This window comes from Lineus longissimus, chromosome 11 (assembly GCF_910592395.1).
Source record: "Lineus longissimus chromosome 11, tnLinLong1.2, whole genome shotgun sequence".
NCBI lineage: Eukaryota > Metazoa > Nemertea > Pilidiophora > Heteronemertea > Lineidae > Lineus > Lineus longissimus.
In genome coordinates, this window is record NC_088318.1 from 14245487 (window position 1) to 14266939 (window position 21453).

Consider the following 21453-nt stretch of genomic DNA (forward strand, 5'->3'; position numbering starts at 1 on the left):
CAAGGCCTATAGATTCCCTGGGCAGTCCGTTAGGTCATCCTAATTGGGTCTCCTAATGGTGAGGGTGAGGAACGAGGCCGGTCCCCTCCAGTATTAATTTCCCCTCCCTCATAAACCAAACGAGTCCTCATTGAATGGTCCGTCTCCAGTATGAACCCCCTTCCCTAGATGACCGCATCACACAGGAGGCCACACTAAATGGTTTATCTCCAGTATGAATCACTCCCTCAGATGACCATAACCAACATAGTCCCCATTGGTAAATGGTTTATCTCCAGTATCTATCCCCCCCTCAGATCAGACACTGTCAGACCACACCGAATGGTTTGTCTTCAGTATGAATCTTTCAGATGACCACAATCATCGGACGCGGCCGCGGTGGGTCTTCATCATATTGATGACATTTTTTTCAATGTCTAATTTACGCATTCTCGCGGCATTATTCTAATGGTGTTATCTTGGCTACGTATTTGGTACGTATGTAGGTCAGTGTCTATGCTGCCACCTGTCTTAGTGCTCTCCGATTTTTCCAACCGTATTGCGGTAAAAGGAGGATGGAAAAACCAAAATGGCATCCAATTGGGAAAGTGTTGATCTTGGGAGTCTTTTAATGCCAGACAACGCTGTTATTCAGCAAGTAAGCATATTCTAAGAAAAAGAGATGAATAATCACATAGATATGTATCTTATCTACCGATATCTAGCGAAGTGACCCCTGTTGTTTTCTCAATTTTGCGATCTTGGCCGGTGGGTTTGGGGTCTAGGTGTGTGTACTGTGTAGTAGGCCTGCCCTAGTGTAAGTGTTACAACTACAAGTGACGGAAGTGTATACAATACTGAATACAGTGACTCTACACGAATACAATGTAGGCCAAGCCTGTAAAGAGTTAGGTCATGTAGGTGTGGGCTTTGTAATACATACACTTGCATGTATGATGTACATGCATGTAGTCCACAGGCATGGCCGAGACGGGCACCAGTCCATCTACACAGACAGATTCTCGGCATTATTCCCATGGTTTTAACCCCACTTACGCAGCAAGTACGTTGCAGGTCAATGACCTATGCTGCTACCTCTTAGTAAGGACAATAACTAGTAGTCTGTTTACTTCTTCGCACATTTTGTACACGTTGTAGTGAGTTTATTGAGGAGAGTTTCATTCGACGCTGACACCAATGTTATTGTTAATGTTAAGTCCTTTTCACAGTGGACTGGAGTTGACCATGAAATATAAAGGTCATTTTTCAAACTTAATGATCATCAAAGTCATTCAAGACATCATGAACATTTGAAGACAGGGACAAGTAAATTGCTTGAATCAATAAGTTTGAATATTGATTACTAATTTTCCATTTTTTGTGCTTTGACACTTTCAGGTAAAAGTTAAATGACATTGCATAGAGGTCTACCATTTTTGAACAGAAGTCGCCTAAGTTTCACTGGATCGGCATGCTTCCAAAACAACCCTACCCATCCTCTGCCCTTGAAAATTTGGATAAGCTGCTATACCTGTGCAGGAAACCGACCTTGTGGCTTTTCAATGAACTAGTTTGTTCCCTGATTGTGATTTTCTATCATGAAAAATCGTACTGGAAAGTCTTCCGCAGGAGTACTTTGTACTGTTTCGTTTGTCCTTTAGTGTACATTGTTGTCCTCTTTGCTATATTTCCACTGTTTATATTTGGCTTTGTCTGTGGACATGTTGTACAACATTTTCGCCAGCCATATCTATACATTGAAAACAAAACAAAGACATTTAGGAGCAATGGATTATATTCGTTTGCAACAGCCAATCTCTGCCTGGGACCGGAATTTGTCGGTGTCACAAATAATTTGCCACATACGGCCGAGCGGGCAAAATTCATGGGGGAAAATTTGGCAAAGCAGCAGGCGTCCTGCTGGCTGTATGACACTGAAAATCACTGCCATGTAAAGCATGTACTCACAAACTCTGAAAGTGGGCAAAATTGTGAACAAAATATGAATGGAATTTCACTGGAAAGTGATGTGTATGGTGTATGTACCTCTTTCCCGCCATTGGATCTCATCTGCTTTCAAGAAATCCTGGATAAGGAGAATTCCGAGGTCTTCAGCAAGGAAATACACAAACACTTCCCCTATATTGTTTATGACGTGCGGTATGACGGCTGGAAAAGCAATCATTTCGTCTTAAACAGTGGCCTTGGAATTGCGAGTGTTCACCCCATCATTGATGTGGACTTCAAAGTGTTTGAGAAAAAGATCAAATTTTGTGCCTACACATGTAAAGGACTTCTGATGTGTAAGGTGGGTATTCGTCATTAACGTCAAGTCAAAGGGAACTGGAACCGCCAAGCCAGTTCGTATGACCTCGTTTTCATTTCCCGCGTATCGGGTGATCAGAACGAGGCATGAATGAAACATGGCGCCTAGCTGTCAATCATTGAGTGACGTCACTACTATGGAATTTACTACGAAAACTCATGAATGAAAGATCGCATGACTCACGTGATTCTCACATGATTCTCAATGATAACAAATTGAACTGCGCATGCTCGGGCACTGGGGGCGGAGCAACAAATCTGAACTCGAATAGGAAGTTGGAAGTTTGACTTTCTCGGGCGGTGAAAGTCGAAAAGTTGAATAAATCGCTCGGCGGTTCCAGTTCCCTTTAAGTAAAATGGAAATAACTTGAATTTGGTGTCAATTTCAATGGGTGAGATATCATCAAAAGGATACCACTGGAGAAAGACAACAGCTAGGAGTGGAAGTCGCCCTCAAAACCAGATTGTGAAGACAAATGAATATTGCCTTTTTCATTGTTTTTTTCTTCTCAGAATAGCATGCCGCGAAGTTACTATTTATAGCTCACAAGATCATTTGCATAAGATATTGATGACGTTTTAGTCACATGACAGGCGGACATCGACACTTATTTCTACGCATTTGAGCTTATTCCAAAGTAAATTATCTTTGACCCTGCATTGTTTTTAGCATGAATGATACCATAGAGTCAGAGAGAGAAATATTCAGAACGATTATGTAGTATTTCCAACACTCGGACATGTGCCAGATCGAATCTAACTGCCCTAGTTAGAAAGCCTGAATCCATTACGAAACCACATGTTTGTCCGACATTGCCTGTAATTCGGCGATGGGAAATAGAGGGCAGCAGCTGCTGTGACGTCATCTTCACGGAATGCTATTAACAGCCTAGCCCTGTCCTTGGAGTGAATCTCATCTTAACTGACCTGAGGCCTCCATGTGATGTCATTTTTAGTGAATATCATGATACTTTCAGGTTCTGCTTGATGAAGTCGACAACAAAAGACAAGTTGGCTATGTTTATACCAGTCACCTTCAGGCATATCAAGGAGACAGTCCAGTCATTCAGCAGCAACTTAGTCAAATTGAACGTTGCACGGCTGAGTTCCGGGAGCAAACATTCCGCGATGATGAGATGGTCATGTTTGATGTAATTTGCGGAGATTTCAATCTTGACAATATGTCTCCAGGTACGTTAATCAAACCTCTAATTTGTTCAGCCTCTAGGCATTTTATCGTCATGGATTTTGCAAATAACCTAGTTTGTCGAAAATAAAACCCACATGAAATCGTGAAATCTTTGTGAATTGCAAAAATACAAAGGTATAGACTGATTTGTACGGTACACCCACTCGAAATATGAATGGAAAGGGTATTTTAAAGAGTATTAGAGTAGAGGACTCTTAATTGATTCATTTTAATGTTTTATTTTAGCTGACTCTGAAGAGGCCAACCATCCTCTTTTCATGAAATACCATGATTTTGTGCGAGTCCGTCCAGGAAAAGATCATGATTGGGCTGTTGGTAAGTTTGACCTTCATGACAGAAAAGCAAAGTCTTATCTCCCCGAGTACTTAGATGTTTGATCTTTGGCATAAATGTTGCCATTTGCAGTCATTTATGGTCAGAAACCTTAAACTTGATTGGTAGAGGTCACGTTTTTTTGCTCACAGGAGGCTTGATCTATTGAAAACACTTGAGGAGTGAATTTGTATTATTGATATCAAAATGAGGTCAAATTTTAACAATTTTACAGGTACAGAGAGGAGACAAAGAGTCATCCATAACCCTGAGGTTCAAACTGCCAGTGGATTAGCCAAGTCTCTAAAGGACCCCTACTATCGTCAGCTGCACGTCCTCGATGCCAACGTCCAAGAACACAGCGTCAATCTCATGACAGTCATGCCGGAGGTTGATGAGCATGGCAACATGGTACTCCTACCTGAAGGCGGTAAACGTCGGATCGATTATGTCCTTCATAATCTCGAGGAGAATTTGTCTGTGAAGGCTTATCAGTTTGTTACTCAGTTTGCTAGTCAGACTGACCACATTCCTGTTAGTGTCACTCTTAAATCTTAAAGGCTTATCATTTTGTTGCTCAGTTTTGCTCTTGTATTCACTTGCAATTATAGTGGAATCTCGCTTAGTGGGCCCATCTGATAAGGATACCCTGCCTTGATTATGTATTCTTAGTGTAGATAATCCAAGAGAATTAGGGCATTTCAACATTTTGCAATTGTATGTTTCTACTCTGATCTTGGTATACGGAGAGAATAATATGCATTTTCTTTACTGTTCTTTACTAGTGTCACAATAGATATATTTCTTATATCAAGCTTACTTTTTATATAAATTATACGGCTGTTCTGTCAACATTGCTTATGTCATAGACAATCTTATCCAGTAGTATTTTTTTCACATTTTCTAGCATTTCATACTTGTTGGTTCTGAAAGACCAGTGTATTTCTTACGTATGATGTAGTAAAGACATTTATAAAAGTTGCCGGGGAGAAAATACCATCAGATTGAGTATGTCCAATGAAGTCCAAGGAGAAAGAGCTAACAAGCTATTGGCTGGGTCTCTTTCAGCATTTATTATTGTGAGTTGCATGCTAGATACAGAATGTTTCAATAATGTCCTGTCTCATCCACCAATCATTGAACTTATTCCATTGACAACATTCTGTGAAGTTTTTGGATATTTGCAAATGAGTAATGAGAGATTATGATAGATTGTATCACTTTTCATTTGAAGATGAACAATAAAACATTGATATAATGTATGTCATTACATCAAAATAAACACTGTTTTTATCAGATAGGTGTGTTTAATGTCTGTTTAGTTAGTCTCGGAACTGGCAATGCTCCGATAAGAACTGGCAATGCTCCAGTAAGAACCTTGCCAAGTCGTACACTCCTCGACAAGTTGTGATGATGCACAGCAGCGTACTGTGCTAGATGTAGTCCTATTACAAGGGTATCCCACCTCGGAGTAATCAGCCTAGGTCATATAGCAGCACCGAAGGGGCAACTTGGGACCCATTGGGGAGGCAGGCAGCGGCGGTGTGGCCAACGACACGTCTTCGGGCAACTAAACAGACATCCGGCAAGGACAGATTAGAGAATCACGACGACAACAACAGAATTGCGGTTGTTTTTCGCCCTCAGTCGTTTCGCTCCAACTCGAAGTCGAAGGACTGGGGGCGAAACGACCGGATAATCGTGCTTGTCCGAAAATAGGACTTCGCTTCAGCAGCATGTTGATGATATTTACACCCTTATTATAGTGTTGGTATTCTCAAAAAGGCAGAAGAAATGCAGAAGAGAAAACCAGACAATAACCCATACAGACAAGGTGACGAAAAACGTTCCAGAGTGGTGAGTATGGATTGTTTTCTCGCCAGTGTCCCATCCGGTAATCAGATCTCTGTCTTTCGATTTGGGTGTTCTTTCGGTCGTTCTTTCTTGCCATTGCTTTGTCCTCGGCCTAGCCCCAGTTATGATTGACTGAATATGCGGATAAGAGCACAGAGTACATAAATATAGGGCCTATGCGACCTGACAGGTTTTCTGTCACTATTCAAATTTGCCGATTGTTTTGGCTCGTAACCGGAATCCTCGGTCGGCTCTCCAGTCAACCATGCATCATCATTATCATCAATAATCAAGGGATTGATTTCAGCATGACACACAACAAGGCCAAGTGCAAGGAGGAAGAGGACAAGGTGACCATTATGGTCGCAGTGGAAGGTCAGCAGATGTATTTTCCTTCCGAACTGCAGACTTCCTTACCCCAGCCCGAACGTCCAATGCTCAATATGAACAGTTTGCGCGGACGTACAACAATGCAGCAGTAGCTGCCCAGCAGTTGGCTTCACAGCCTGGGCCAGGTTATTCTCAGTGGCTGGCGCCTGTCAATCCAGGAGTCGCATTTAATTATGGTCCTGCCACGCAGAGCTACCCTCCATTCCAGTCTAACGCTCCAGGGACAAGTAAGAGTAGTGGTGCAGGGTATTCTTTTGGGTCCTCAAGACAAGACAATGAGAAAAGTAAGTGACTGATTTTGCTGGTGTACCTAGATGGGAGGGCCTGTGTACCATCCAATGAAGCAGTTTCTGAGGCAATCAAGCAAATTATTTTTGTATGCCATTTCCTTTGGCATTTCTACCCAGTAACATAATTGAAAGGCTGTGAAATACCTTGGTGTCGTAGTGACATTAACTTCAATTTGAATAAAATCAAATGCCAAACGATAATCAAATGAAATCAGAATTTAAACGGAAGTTGATTTCAATGCAGTGTTTACTTATACAGTGGTTACATATAAATAGATTGTCATGTTTTGTTTAGGCGAATCTCGTGATGGTAGCAGTTACGGAAAAAGCAGCAGTGGTCGGAATTATGGATATGCCTACGGCGACTACAATGATGATTACGAATATGACAGCAATGCGAGATTCAGCAAAGGTCAGCTGGAAGCTGCGGCAATTAAGGTCATCAATGATTTAGCAGACGACAGAGAGCTTGTCACAACTCAAGCCATTGAAAAGAAACTTTTGGAACACTTCAAGAAAAAATCACTCCGCGATTTAGGAATACGCCACCTGGATGATATAAATTACGTCAGCGAGCACATTCGAACGCAATACCAAGTCAGCTGTTGTATTCAAGCCTATGTGACCGTCTGCAATGTTGCCACCTATTGTGATTTGAAGGATTGTTTGCGGGAGTTAGTCCCAGACGATGGCGGATTTGAAGATTTGAATTTGGGTCCCCTGAAAAAGCAACCGTTGGTGTACAAATACTTCAAAGTTCCGCAAAAGGTTAAGATTCCGGTTATCACCGCCCTTGATGTTTGGACGCATCTACGGGATTACGTCACCAAGAAGGATCTGTGGAATAGTTTGGTTGACCTTCAGGCTTTCATGGAGTATTTACAAAAGGAGTACGAGGTTGAGAATCCGTATCACCTTGGGGTGAGGTTGAAAAGCATGCCATTGGCCATGCAGGTGAGTCATCATCATTAATATTGGTTACTTTGCAATACGCCCTTCTGCTTTCCAGTAAATTCAAATCCAGAATTTCCAGTATATTCGAATCCAGTCAACAGATTGAACTTCATAGTGTTATTGTAAGCATACACCAGTACTCTAAACAGTTTATGATTCTTTCTCTTCAGATGTTGAAAAAAGCTCAACGGGACCAGGGAAAGGCTATCAAGAACGCATTCATACGTTTCAAGGGGGAACTCGCTAATGATGTGCTGCAAGCATTCCAGAATTACCGGACGAAGATCTTCCAGCGAAACACGGAGACAGGGTTTGAAATCAAGGAACATTACCTGACAGCCAGCGTGCCTGAGGTTACTGGAGGTATCTTCAACAGATTGCAGGTAATGATCCAGTACAGGTCTTGACAAGTTCAAACTTGTTTCAAAAGGGCACAGCAAATCATGCCGAAAAAAGGAAACGTTTGCCTATCTATTTTCTCTTTGCAGATCCTGTTCAACGCCGTGCTGCACCAGCAAAAAGCCAAATGGAAGGATCTGCGCAAAATGACCGACATCATCACCGCCTTCTCATCAAAGTTAGCTGAGGATCGTCTCCTTGCTAGCTTGTTCCAGCTAGCCGTTAGCGTCAGCAGTCACGACTTCCAAGAGAATCTGGTGAAGGAGATCTTTCCGTCTGCTCGGGGGTCAGGGACAGCAGACGACGGTGAGGGTGCTGGAGGCGGGGAGAAGGTTGAGAAAAAGACACCACCACCTCTCGGTAAGTGTGCCCAAAGTTTGACAAAGACCTATTTTCTCAATTCAAAGATGACTACTTTCGGATTGTCCCATAATAATTGACCAATGTTTCTTTTTCCAGACACTCTCCTCTCACAGCTTGAGAAGTATGTAGAGAGGTGCCTGGCTCATGGTGCACTGACCTTGGAACAGATGGGCAAGGTTGAAGAAAAGATCTGCACAGATTTTGGATTCAATCACTTTGGCCTCATGGGTTTCGGGAATTTTCTGCGGTTCTGTACTGGACAACAGGAGGCATTAGATGTAAGGCTTTCAGAGAAGTGTTTTTCCGTCTACAAGTGCAAATTGAAGTGGAAGGATTGACACTTTTTTTCATTTTAAGAAGGATTTATACTGCTAGAGTCTGGCCTCCAGGTACAGCAGACAGAATTTGTTTATAGGTTTTAGATGTTTTTAGAAAAGTGTTTTTACAGCATTGCAAAGTGTAAAACAAATGCTTTGCATTTCGAACAATTTTGTTAGGTTCACCGGGTTAAAGGACCTTTTAAAAATCTTTCAGATGTTCGCGGACCTGGGTGCCAACTTCAGTCTGGCTGGCGGTGGCAGTGGTGCGGGTAGCGCCTGGTATCATCCTTCCATCCATGATGTGGTTGACCTCATCCAGCAGTGCAATGTCAAGGAAAAATCCAAGGTAAAGCGGAAACAAATCGTGGTTAAAATCCTTATCTAAAGAGATTCATCGTAGGTTCTATCGTCAGAATGTCTTGCTCCCATTGAGCCAAAGACTGACGCGTGGTGAACTTATACCAAATAGGCCAGTCACGTTTAGATTTTCCCTTTTGCTCTGAATGTCAAGTTTAACTCAATTTGTTGATGACATGTTTTTGAATGCTTTCCATCTTGCAGACGGACATTCTCGAGAGTGCCCTGTGCAGCCACTATCAGGTTGACAACATCAAGTCTCTTGGCTTTGGCCCGATTAAATGCATCCAGCTGAGTGTGGAGCGTCAACAGAAACATCAGCATCGGGACCAGAATATCTTCTACGAGAGCGCCATCTGCTGTAATGCCAGGTAAGGTGTCCCTGGGCAGAGACTAAACGACTTAGGCGAAATCCTATTGTAGGAGATTCAGTCATGTTCTGTAAGAGGATTTGTCCCTATTCTCCTTCATTGTAATTCATCCCCTTGACCTTGTCTTTCTTTTCAGCTTAGTGCAGCAGGCAGGACAGGCTGAGGAACGTCAAGTTGGCCTGCTCGGGCATCAGACAAAAGAAATGGCACTAACATTACTACAGTCCTGCCCCCTATTAGAAAACATGGAAGAATGGTCACATTGGTCCCTTGTGTTCCAACCCCAGCTTGGCAGGCTGAAGACCTTTGTACAGAAGCATGGTGGCATACAGACAACACACTACACAGGTTTGGAAGTTCACGGTTCATGAAAGCACTTGAAAAATCCTAAGTTTATCGTTTTCGAATCATGTTCTTTATCCTAAGATATAGCACTTTTAAAGATTTCATAAAATCTTTGATAAACTTAGGCAAGAACTGCTTGAAGTTCTGACTACAGGAGGACATTGCCAACCTGTTCAACCAGCGATGAGAAATGGTGAATAGGATATTTTCTTTTGACCAAGGAACATGAATATTGCCTAAAGTTGCTAATGGAAATAATATCATGCAAAGGCAGTCTGTACGGGGTGTACCAAGATAATTGCGTCTCCTAAGCATGACTGAAGACTACGCCATTTTCAGTTAAGAATTGTTTGTAATTCATCTTTTGAATTTCCTTCAAGGTAAAAGTACCAGTTGTGTCACATTGATTAAGATTTTAACGTCATGAGTGGTTCTCCAGGTACAGGTCTGATCAGCTCCGATATTTTGGCATTTGAAACGGAACCTGGCGTCCTACTCAAGATCACCGCCAAGACGTCTGTTGACGATTTCCTAGAGGGGGCCGAGACGGGCGATGTGAACAAGGTGTGTGGCCACCTGGTGTCACTGATTGTCATGAACAAGGGGACGAAGAACACACCCTTGTCGCTGCTTGCGAACAACATGGTGACGGGTTTGTTTGAAATCCACAATGCCGAGACGAAAACCAAGAAAGGAAGTGAGTACATGTTTATTTCTTGTTAAGTATTCTGTCGAAGAATTAAGTAAAATGATGTAAGTAAGTCATGTTGAGCTCTTGCTGACCACATTGAACTTTTACCTGATAGGTGGCGATGCCTCCCAGATCAGCAAGTCAGCCGAAGTCCAGTTTGTCCGCGATTGTTTACTCAAACTGCCCCTGAGAGTCTGCCAACTCGTAGCGAGCCAGATCTTCCTCGAGCCGCTTAGCCAGGTGGTCGGGGCATCGCGGTCGAAGAGCGCTCTCCTGGAGAGCTGTGTCACCATCAAACAGAGGAGTCGGATGGAGCTGTTGGGGATGATGCTCGGCGTCGGCGAGTGGTCGGAGGCGTTCCAGAATCGAATGAAGACGTCACATGACGAAGTCATCAAGATCAGCAAAGCTGAACAGAAAGAACTTGAGGTAAGCCCTGTGTACTTTTTCATCAAATAGATGGTTCTTTTCAACTCACAAATATTGTATAACTGCCTTGGGGCAAACGCAGAATAACGAGTGTTTGCGAGGGGGTCATAATCTGAAGCGCTTTGAGCGACTGAAACCAGTTGGATTCAAAGGCATGGATGATGTTAATCATTAAAATCTCTGTGTGTGGGTGTTGAGCAGACTAGCCTAGCCAACTCTCTGTATCATTCCCATTTCTACTTCAGGCGTACATTCCTAAAGGTGAAGAAGATGATGAACCTGAGAGCGATGAATCCAGTGATGAGGAGTCTGACCATGAGATAGATGCACACATCCTGTCCGACATGGAGCTCGATGAGGAGGAGACAGGAAGAGAATCAAGGGGTATATAATAATTGCAGTATCGGTACATGGATGCTTTGGTTTAGTGGCTTGGAATCTCAGCTTGCGATCAAGAGGGCCCTGGTTCAAACCTCACAGTCATTATCCTCTAGTCACTGGTGTAACTTGCCTTACTAACACTTACTTACTAACTGGGTTGTCAAGAGTTTACATCTTCTGTTGTAGAGGGTAAACGAGGGAAGCAGAAACTAGAGATGGTGGAGGACAAGAGAGATGGTTTGACAAGCAAAGAGAGGAAATGTAAAGAAGTTGTGGACTCGATTAGGAAGCAGGAGTTTGGCATCGGTATAAAGCTGAACGATGAGGCAGCGCAACTTCTCACGATCCAGCAGGAACGCCTCGGTAGGAGTCTTGACAGGTGAGTAAACATTTTATGAAAAGCCAAGTCATGGTTATGAGTGAAAAGTAATGCTGCAGTTCTTGTGGCCGAATATCTCACGGATCATTTCATAATTTGTTGAGTTGTTCTTATTTCCAGATTGTCCAAAGACCTTTACAGCAAGGACACCCACTTCGTCCTGGAGTTGATCCAGAATGCCGATGACAATGCATACCCTGATGATTTCTTCCGTCCAAAGAGTAAAACCCTGCCATCGATTCAGTTCATCGTCGACGAAGGAGCCATCATTGTTATGAATAACGAGTGCGGCTTCGAGGAAAAGAACGTCCGAGCAGTCTGCGATGTCGGCAAAAGCACCAAAGGAAAGCACAAGTTCGGCTACATCGGGCAGAAAGGTATCGGTTTCAAGTCGATTTTCCGAGTGACTGACCGGCCTGAGATTCACTCCAATGGCTACCATATCTGCTTTGATGTCAAGTCCGGCCCGATGGGTTTTATCCTGCCTCATTGGAATCCAGAAACAGTGAGCGATATTAAGTCATGGACGACGAAGATTGTACTGCCGTTGAAAGAAAGTATGATCGGTGATGGGTCATCCCAGGCCCTGGGAAACCGATTCCACGATATTCACCCCTCACTTCTACTCTTCCTTCATCGACTGCGTAACATCACGGTCCTTAACAAAGTCGATGGCACGACGCTTAAAATGTCCAGGAAAGATATCGGGAAGAACGTTATAGAGATCAAGCACAATAATGGACTTGACCGCTGGCTTGTTATGAAGAAACTACTGGATGCAAGCAGGATATCCAAAGAGGCCAAATCTGGAGCAGAAGTTGAGTCAACTGAGATTGCCCTGGCTTTTCCCCTGGTGCAGGCAAAAGACGAAAGAACCAAGGTCCTGCCGCCCAAGCAACCAGTCTTTGCCTTCCTTCCCCTGAGGAGTTACGGCTTTCGTTTCGTTGTCCAAGGTGACTTTGACGTACCATCCTCCCGTGAAGATGTTGACGGTGACAGCTCGTGGAACCAGTGGCTACGTAACGAAATTCCAACGGCATTCTTGGACGCCCTTGATACCTTCAAGGCTCATCCCGATTTCAACTTGATGGAGGCTATTATCAACTTCCTACAGTTTATACCGCTCGAAGATGAAGTCCTAGATTTCTTCAAACCGGTTGCCTACCAAATTATGCAGAACATCAAGTCGAAGCCGTGTATGCCTGTATATGTCCAACCGGAACAAACTACTGAGGAAAAAATGGAAATGGATGTCGAGGCTGATGATGAGAAGAAAGCGGCCAAGTCAAAGAAGGGTGAGTTGAGATCTTTTGTTCTTTAGTTCTTATCGGGTGACAAATGTGAATGATCAGTGGTTATTTGGAAAACAGTCAGGACTTCTATTTCATTTGCTCATTTGATTCTACTCCAGATACAGTCCTCCAGTGGAAGCTACCCTCTCAGATGATCACCTGCCGTGACCCATTGGTCAAACAGCTCATCAGCCCAGTCCTGTTGGAGAAGCATCTGAGTCTGTTTTACCTCCACGACGAGATCATAAAGTGGGCCAACCCAGCCCTGTTATCGGCGCTGGGGGTGAAGAGGCTCAAGTCCCCACAGATTCTTGAAGTTGGTAAAGCGTTGGCTAAAGAATGGGAAGAGAACTTCTCACCTGGTAGGTTAACATTTCTAAAACGGGAGAGTCAAGAAGATGCAATGTGTAATTACTGAATTAGTCTTGGGTGTGTCTATAAGACGGGTACTCTAGTGGTGTAACGATAAAGTCACTTTTCATATTCATTTGTTTGGTCACTCACTAATTAGGAGGTACTCTGCTGTCTATGTAGCTATTATTCTTCATGCAGTTGTTCCTATTCATCCTGTGGGGTCCTGTTAGAAACAGCTCATCGCTGCCAGCCCACGTTGTCGGAGGACCAGACACTGCGTTCTGTTTGGTACTCTGTCGTTTCAATTTTTCAACTCTGCCACTCTAAGAACCCATTAGAATATTGTAGAAAAGACTTGCTGCTTGAATAGTTTTGAATTGCTTTGCTTTGCAGAGAGCATCAGGCAGATAGCGCAATGGCTAGTGTGCCTCTTCCGAAGCATGGATGAGTTTGATGTGAGCAAGACGGAGTTGCAACTGCTACAGAGTCTCAGGATCATCCCAGTCATGGGCAACAGACTCATCAGCCTACAGGACAGTATGGTGTTCTTCCCGTCGCAGCAGGAGGGAGACAAAGAAATGGGTAGGACTAGTCGTCTATTACTGCTTGTAATGTAGCTTAAATGATACCAAATCTGTGGATCATCCTGGTCATGGACAGCAGCAGTTAGCTCCCATGGGTTGCAATTTGGCTCCCATGGGTTGCAATTTGGCTCTCCAGGAATTTGGTCTGCTGATGGTAAGATGTTAGCTTCTACAGAAAGGGCAGGTTAGGTTTCGGTCCAAGGTCCTTTACCAGAAAAATTTGAAATCTAGATGTTCTTTGTTGGAGCTTTAGGTCTATTGTCACTCCAGGTAATAGAATTGTTCAGTGTTATTGACTTGTGAATTTGTATTGGCATGAACTGTAACACTCCTTTATATCAATTGCAGACCAACTCACCAAGATGCAGGGCGACTTAAACATCCTGGACGATCGTCTGCTAAACAGCGTTGACCAAGTGGGAAACTCGCAAGTTTGTCGCATTCTGGAACAAGCCGGTGTGAAACAAATGACAGTGCATGATATTGTCATGCATCATATAATCCCAGTTCTCAAGTCAGAGGAGTGGAAGGTAGGTTTATACCACTACTTTCGACTGTCATATCACTTGTTTGACTTTTCGGACAACTGGTGCACTAGAAGTACTAACACTAAGCCATCAATGGCACTACGTATCATCTAGTCCGTTTTTCAAAGTCATGACTCCTGGCTTTTGAAAAGAAACAGTGCTGCAAACTTTGATTTTTACTATATTTGCTAATAAATCAAATCTTGATCACTTCCAGACCAAGAACACTGCGACCATTGACACATATGTCATGTTCCTCTTCCACTACACAGAGAAGAAAGACACTACCCTGAACATCCTCGACTTGAGGGGCGTTATTCAAGTCTCGACTAACATGGGCGTAAAGAACCCACAGACTGATGCCATACATTTCCCGCCTGTGTATGGGAACGAGGTTAACCTGTCGCTCACTCTTCCTGGTACGATTGGCTAAATTTCTGTCCAAAATACTGCTTGTAAATTGTTTTGGCTCTCAACTTTACATTCTATGTATTTTGAGATTCCTTAGAGTTAGCATAAAATTTCAGGGAAATGGCACGATTTCTACTCTGCTTCAATCAGGTAAACGGCTGCTGTGAATGGAGCAGCCTTCAGTGACTTTCACTCAGATCCTAATTTGGTGTATGACAAGATTCCTCACGCATTTTTTTGTCACGGCAATATCACCCCACTCATTGTTGCTATATGGTATTGTTACATGTAGTTGCATCAACGTTTTTTTACCTTTGCAACGTTTTAAGCTTATAGTATCTTTCAGGTTACCCATGGATCATGTTGGCACCACAGTACCTACCGAAAAATGCGACCAATCAGGAACGTTGGCAACTACGACAATTCTTCACAAAATTGGGCATCCTTGACTTCCTTTCCACAAAAAAGGTCAAACATACATTCACGGCAGCGGAACTTGAAAAATCATCTTGGTCATCGTACAAAGCTGGTTTGGAGGAACACAGGGGGCCGTTTGTGATCGAAGATCACGTCTGCCAGGAGTTTTCAACGCTGATCAAGAACACGTCACAGAAGGAACACTTCACGCAGATGAAGGAGCTTTGTCACTTGATGGAGAAACACCACGAACGGTTCACGGCCAAGTTTCTGTTGACCCAGATTTGCGACATGGATGGCAAGACGTTAAAAACGGACGTCAAGACGACGTTTGGTATGGAAGTGACGGAAGCTGCATGGTTGCCAGGGAAGGAGAACAACTACTCGAACATTTTCGGCAGCATACGCTTTTGTGAGAACTGGAAGCTATACAAGGGATGCGATTTGTACCTGCGTACTCCTGTAATAGAGAAGTGTCTGGCAAATCTTGTTGCGTATTTGGAAGCAAATATCCCACCCGACGGAAACATGGTCGAACTGTTGAAAATTTGCGCAAATCTTGAGATCGACGACATCAGGAAGTTCCTCTTGGATTGGTGCTCCCGTTCTAGCGCGACTGATACGGAGCCCAAGACGTTTGTGACATCTTTGTCGCATATGTGCGGATTGTATCACTACCTCCAAGACAACATGCCACGAAAGATGCTCGTAGACCTTCTCACTGTACACCCCTGCATCTTCGTCCCGGAGAAACCCTCGAGTGACCACTCAGAAGTGATTGTAGGCAATTTCCTCCATGCGAAGGAAGTCTGCTGGGTTGACCCGTCCGGTCTGTTCAGCAAATACCACGCGGGCTTAATGGCGAAGCAGAACTTCCAAATTCCGTACACACTATCACGGCTCTACGTAGGATTACAAGAACTGTTCACGCAGTCAGCGCAAGTGCAAATGTGGCCCGAATTAGACTGTTACATTCAACTGATCGAGTACATCACCCAAGTCAATTTCACTCCGATATCTGTCGCCGATGAAATCTTGCAAGTCTTTGAGGTCATCGGGCAAATGGTGATGGGGCTACCAGATAACGTCAAAGAAGCTAAGGGCAGTATCCTCCAGATGAAATTTCAGAAGATGCGCGTTATCCCGACGAAGGAGAATGCTTGGGTTTCACTGAGTCAGACGCCAATGATTCCCGACAGTAAGACACTTGTGAAAATGTTCAGTAACCAGACGGGTGTTTACATCGTGGATATTGAAGACCTGGAGGAGAGGAATAAGGCTAAGAAAGGTAGGGGTTTGTTTATCTGGCCATCATTGCTGAAATACCGAGTCTACAGCAACAGGTTTTTATACAAAGACACAAGTGTAAGTGCTTGACATGTACTATTAGTACTAGGTATAAAAGAGAGTTGTAAATCTGAAACCATCTGAAAATCTCATCATAACATTTGTTTCTTTCAGCGCATACTCTCTACAACCTGGATGACGTCCTTGCCTTCCTGAAGTTGTGCAACGTTCCCACATTCTCCGAGTGTCTTGAGAAGAGCCTTGTTGTGGAGGATGTTTACGATTGTCCCCAAGTCCAGAAATACATGCACCACTGCGTGTCACTGCTGCAGACGTTCTTGTACAATAAACATGGCGAGCTGTATGACAGTCTCATTGCTGACAACATGGCGGACAAATTGGCCGAAATGACTTTCTCTGTGGTAAGTTAGAGTTGACTTGTCAATGACGAGGGCCTGCTTGGAATGACTTTGCCAATCTGACGGTCAGTCGCTCTTTTTAAAAGCTATGGACCCATTATTCACTCACCACTCATCTCTTTTAGGCCAAGAAACTCGAAGTCGTCCACAAGTTAAAACACCTGCCATCTGCCGTGGCCTCGAGTAGGCCGCCATGTCTGATTGACCAGAGGAAGGGTTTCTACGTCACCGAGGAAGCGGTGAATTCGACCTCTGAAATCCTCAAGGTCATTGCAAACTTCTTCAGTCAAGATGATGAAGCCATCAGCAACAGTATCAGGTACTGTACAGTTCTCGTCAAAAGTGACCTCTCTTGTCACTAGCGCTGGGCAGTATTCGTTGGGATCCTTAAACCCAAGGTGGGGGAGGATTCACTCAACAAACTTAGGAATTCTATCTGCCTCCCATTTTTGGCTTGCAATTGGAGTTAATTTCTGTCAAAGTTGTGGGTCTGTTGGTGCAGTCAAAAGCCCTCATTTGTAGGGAATTGTATTGCAAACGTTTCAGGTTTGCTATAACTAAACTTACTTAATGGTAGTACAATTTACATTGTGTTTTCCCACCAGGCTGTTCTTGGCCGACGTCCTTCCGTCTCTCGACTCTGAGAAGCCAGTGCTAGACCAGGATTTCTACTCCATGTTTGGCTTTGATCATCTCCCCGAAGAGGAGAAGCAGTGGTTTGTGGAACTGCCAGTGGAGCCTGAACCAGAACCAGAACCAGAGCCTGAACTAGAGGAAGATAAATACCGTAAACAGTCATTTTTTAGCAATTATTTTTTTTCAAAATTTGCAATTATTTACTCAAGAACCTACTCATTTGCAAGAAAGTTTTGACGAGAAATCTCAAAATGATGATAACACTACCATCTAGTATAACTGCAACAATTCTCATTTGGAAGTACTAGTCTTGGGTGACTGTGGAAAGTTACCACTCCGTGTCAATGTGTGAATTGTCTTTTCAGCTGATGAACCCATGGATGAGTATGCTGCCCCTCTCGAGGGTGGTGATGACTCAGAATATCCGTGGACTGTAAACAATGACGATGGGGAATGTGACCGCACCCGTGCCAGAGACATCCGTGTAGAGTTGAAAGATTTCGGTGCACCCAAGGGTGGGACACCAGCAGGGCTGCAGTGCTGGCCACCGCTGGGAGTTGATGGTGGTAGGTTTTAATCATTTGACATGTATCCTTTGGTTTCCTCTGTTACATGTAGGTGATCAACTGTAAGTTTAATTAGGAAATTTTAGGACTGGTGCAAATTGTCATACTAAAATTACTCATTTTTGACCATCTTGAAAAAAATCATGTTGTGGTCTTCAGCTAATGTCATTATCACTTGATGATTTCAGATGATGAAGTGCCAGCACCACCAGAAGGCTATGACGAGCAAACTCCGCTACCGTACTCAGAACAGGAAGTAAACATGGGCAACAGGAACAAACGGAGAAAGAATTTGAAGGGCGACTGGTACGATAAAAAACGTGACAGCCACCGTTACAAATGGCGAGAATTCGAGCAAAATTATGAAAACTTGCCACAGGATGTTTTTAAAGTCTGGGGATGCCGTCCTCCGTGGTATCCTGATGACATGTCATGGCCGCCAGAAAGGCCGCAGTGGTTGGATCCAAACACCCCCTGGCCACCCCCGAGACCGTATAATCTCGATCCTCATCTCCCCTGGCCACCACCACACTGGTATGATCCGGAGTTTGGTGAGGAGTTCCCCGTATGGATGGACCCGAGATCGAGATTCCCTCCGCCAAAACGGGAATGGGTCGACCAGGATCAGAGTGAAAGGCCAAGGAACTGGAACATGGAGGAAGCAGCGAAGTACTGGGCAGACGATAAAAACAATGGTAAACAAGAAACACACTTGTTTTTTTAACTCTCCTTTCTTCAAATCACCTGCCTTTACTGTATGGCCTTCAGACCCTCGGTCAGTAATAATGGGAAAGATCTTTGTTTTTTATCGCAAACAGAGAGTCAAACTTCTTGTTCAGCATTCATATTTCACTTGTAGGTCATAAACGTGATGACAAGTATGAAGAAGGTGGTGACGGGTTTGCCCATCCAGGCGGCGGAGCCCGGGATACACCGTTCGAAGGGGATGGCTATGAAGAAGATAGCGATGACGAGACGACTTATTATGATAGGGAAGGAAATCCTATTTGGAAAGGTAATTTTTGCATTTGCTCATTCCATTTAGATTGTGATGACAACTGATGGGCACCAGCCGTCTGCCATCTTTGTTACTTTTCAACCGAGACCACCGTTGTGACCACAAACAGTTCTTTCTACGTTCAGTCTTTCTTCTTCAGGTCGTAGGGATAACAAGTCTACGCCGAGAGATGGGGCCAAGAACTTCCAGGATGTTTCTGTGAGAGAAGGCGAAACGGCCAAAGTCGACATCTCAGAAGATGGGAAAAGGAGGAAAAGCCGAGGTGTACCGCAAAATATCCGCAACTTTGAGAGAATGGGTAGGTGGAGGTGACATTGATGGCTTGGTTGACCTGCATGAATTATTTAACAGAGATACAAGTTCACTTGTATTCGTGTGATTTCCGGTGTGTTATAAATAAATTCATTATTCCACCAGGCCTCGACTGGTAGTAAGAAATGTTGCCATCTCCTTCACAAATGTACTAAACAGTGTTGTTTATCTTATTCTCTTTGTGCATTGACTTGCAGAAGGTAATGTATATCACTGTGGATAGAAACACATCACCTTATCACCCCAATCATATTGGTCCACAGTAGGTTGTTCTGGTACAACCTGTGTGGGATCTTCAACTTGCACTTTTGTTTAGAAAATTTCACTTTTCATCAGATTCAAAGGACTCTAGAGAGCCAGGAATGATGTGCCCTGAGAACTCATCAGGTTTAATTCGTAGATTCAAATCTCGATTTTCTCTGTGCCAGATTGGAGAGTTGACCAGCAACTACATGAATGCCAGCTGGAGTTTGCTTCTGTTGAGGTTTTTTTACTTCAAATCTTAATTTCGGCACGGACGACATTTTGCTCTGAAACTTTCCAATATTGCTCTCTGTTTATTCCAGGGAATGTCTCCATTGCCGACGAGAATGTTTACGAGTCCCTCACAACTGGTGCCCCCATGTTGCCCGATGAGATCAAACTGGATACGGCAGGAGATCAACCAGATATTGGGCGATTTGGAGAAGAGGTTGTTCGAAAGTATCTCCAGGGGGCAGCCGTTGACTTCCAAAAGGGTTGTACTGTTATGGATACGATTTGGTGCAACGAAAACACAGAGTCAGGAAATCCGTTTGACTTCATTGTGAAATTGGAGGATGATAAAAGTCACAAGATTCATAGCATTTATATTGAAGTCAAAGCTACGATGGCAGATGAGAAAGAGGTTTTTGAGGTCTCTGGGGCCGAGATTCGCTTCGCGTACGATCATGGACAAAATTATCATGTGTATCGGTTGTTCAATGTGTGTGATCCTGAAAAGGTCAGATTGAAGAGAATTCAGTATCTGTCTGATAAGATTGAGAAAAAGCAGGTCCGACTTTGTATGATTGTGTAAAGTCATAACAAAACTGATGTTGCACCCGAGTTAAAATATCAGAGATTTGGCAAGCAACCCAAAACTCCCGTGTTTTTATTCCAGTCCAAAGTTTTTACATTTTACAAGCCTGAGGTATATTGAAAGAGAAAAAGCTGTCTACTCTGAAGAGCATGAATTTTATGAGTTCACTGCCATCTTGGATTGTGATGGGCCTTTTATACTCTAATGGTTGCCCCCAAACATGTAGAAATTGTTTCCAAATATATGTGACATATTTGTATGAAGTAATAAAGCAGCTATGTGTTTATAAAGCTTTTACTGTTCAAATCGCTCAGACAAACCCTAATCAAGACAATGTCCCAGCCACAGGATCTTCTTCACTGTAACACTGACCAGAAGGACTGGTTGTGCCAGGAGACAATGTCTCCACTAAGACCATTAGGTCACAGGATCGCCTTCACTGTTACATTGGCCAGAAGGACTGGTTGTGCCAGGAGACGATGTCCCCACTAAGACTATTAGGCCACAGGATCACCTTCAATGTTACATTGACCAGAAGGACCGGTTGTGTCAGGAGACAATGTCCCCACTAAGACTATTAGATCACAGGATCACCTTCACTGTTACATTGACCAGAAGGACCGGTTGTGTCAGGAGACAATGTCCCCACTAAGACCATTAGATCACAGGAACGCCTTCACTGTTACATTGACCAGAAGGACCGGTTGTGTCAGGAGACAATGTCCCCACTAAGACCATTAGGCCACAGGATCACCTTCACTGTTACATTGGCCAGAAGGACTGGTTGTGCCAGGAGACGATGTCCCCACTAAGACCATTAGGCCACCGGATCACCTTCACTGTAACATTGACCAGAAGGACCGGTTGTGCCAGGAGACAATGTCCCAACCAAGACCATTAGGCCACCGGATCACCTTCAATGCTACATTGGCCAGAAGGACTGGTTGTGCCAGGAGATAATGTCCCCACTAAGACCATTAGGCCACAGGATCACCTTCAATGTTACATTGGCCAGAAGGACTGGTTGTGCCAGGAGATAATGTCCCCACTAAGACCATTAGGCCACAGGATCACCTTCAATGTTACATTGACCAGAAGGACTGGTTGTGCCAGGAGACAATGTCCCCACTAAGACCATTAGGCCACCGGATCACCTTCACTGTAACATTGACCAGAAGGACTGGTTGTGCCAGGAGACAATGTCCCCACTAAGACCATTAG

General features: G+C 43.8%; 2 protein-coding genes across 2 annotated transcripts; both read left to right on the top strand.

Annotated features, from left to right (window-relative positions):
- The first annotated feature begins 556 nt into the window (after positions 1–556).
- On the top strand, positions 557–5122 carry LOC135495716 (sphingomyelin phosphodiesterase 5-like). Its single transcript, XM_064784586.1, has 5 exons — positions 557–637; positions 1378–2287; positions 3282–3495; positions 3740–3829; positions 4062–5122. Exons 2-5 carry the CDS (start codon positions 1451–1453, stop codon positions 4382–4384), a joined length of 1464 nt encoding a protein of 487 aa, XP_064640656.1. The 5' UTR covers positions 557–637; positions 1378–1450; the 3' UTR covers positions 4385–5122.
- A 393-nt stretch (positions 5123–5515) lies between these two features.
- Positions 5516–20499, top strand: LOC135495476 (uncharacterized). Its single transcript, XM_064784163.1, has 27 exons — positions 5516–5683; positions 5988–6354; positions 6656–7314; positions 7485–7697; positions 7803–8073; positions 8173–8354; positions 8611–8742; positions 8958–9124; positions 9261–9472; positions 9909–10166; positions 10276–10589; positions 10835–10973; positions 11157–11349; positions 11470–12644; positions 12761–13003; positions 13389–13577; positions 13928–14109; positions 14324–14525; positions 14864–16222; positions 16396–16643; positions 16766–16959; positions 17246–17427; positions 17642–17842; positions 18031–18537; positions 18702–18857; positions 19000–19158; positions 19739–20499. Exons 1-27 carry the CDS (start codon positions 5621–5623, stop codon positions 20227–20229), a joined length of 8658 nt encoding a protein of 2885 aa, XP_064640233.1. The 5' UTR covers positions 5516–5620; the 3' UTR covers positions 20230–20499.
- The last annotated feature ends 954 nt before the right edge of the window (positions 20500–21453 follow it).

Excerpts from the sequence above, each read along its gene's own strand:
- LOC135495716 (XM_064784586.1), top strand. The coding sequence starts at position 1,451 with ATGCTTCCAAAACAACCCTACCCATCCTCTGCCCTTGAAAATTTGGAT. Across the intron at positions 3,496-3,739 it reads TCTTGACAATATGTCTCCAG|CTGACTCTGAAGAGGCCAAC; the intron begins GTACGTTAATCA and ends GTTTTATTTTAG. Across the intron at positions 3,830-4,061 it reads AGATCATGATTGGGCTGTTG|GTACAGAGAGGAGACAAAGA; the intron begins GTAAGTTTGACC and ends ACAATTTTACAG.
- LOC135495476 (XM_064784163.1), top strand. The coding sequence starts at position 5,621 with ATGCAGAAGAGAAAACCAGACAATAACCCATACAGACAAGGTGACGAA. Across the intron at positions 5,684-5,987 it reads ACGAAAAACGTTCCAGAGTG|CATGACACACAACAAGGCCA; the intron begins GTGAGTATGGAT and ends GATTGATTTCAG. Across the intron at positions 16,223-16,395 it reads GAGGAATAAGGCTAAGAAAG|CGCATACTCTCTACAACCTG; the intron begins GTAGGGGTTTGT and ends TGTTTCTTTCAG.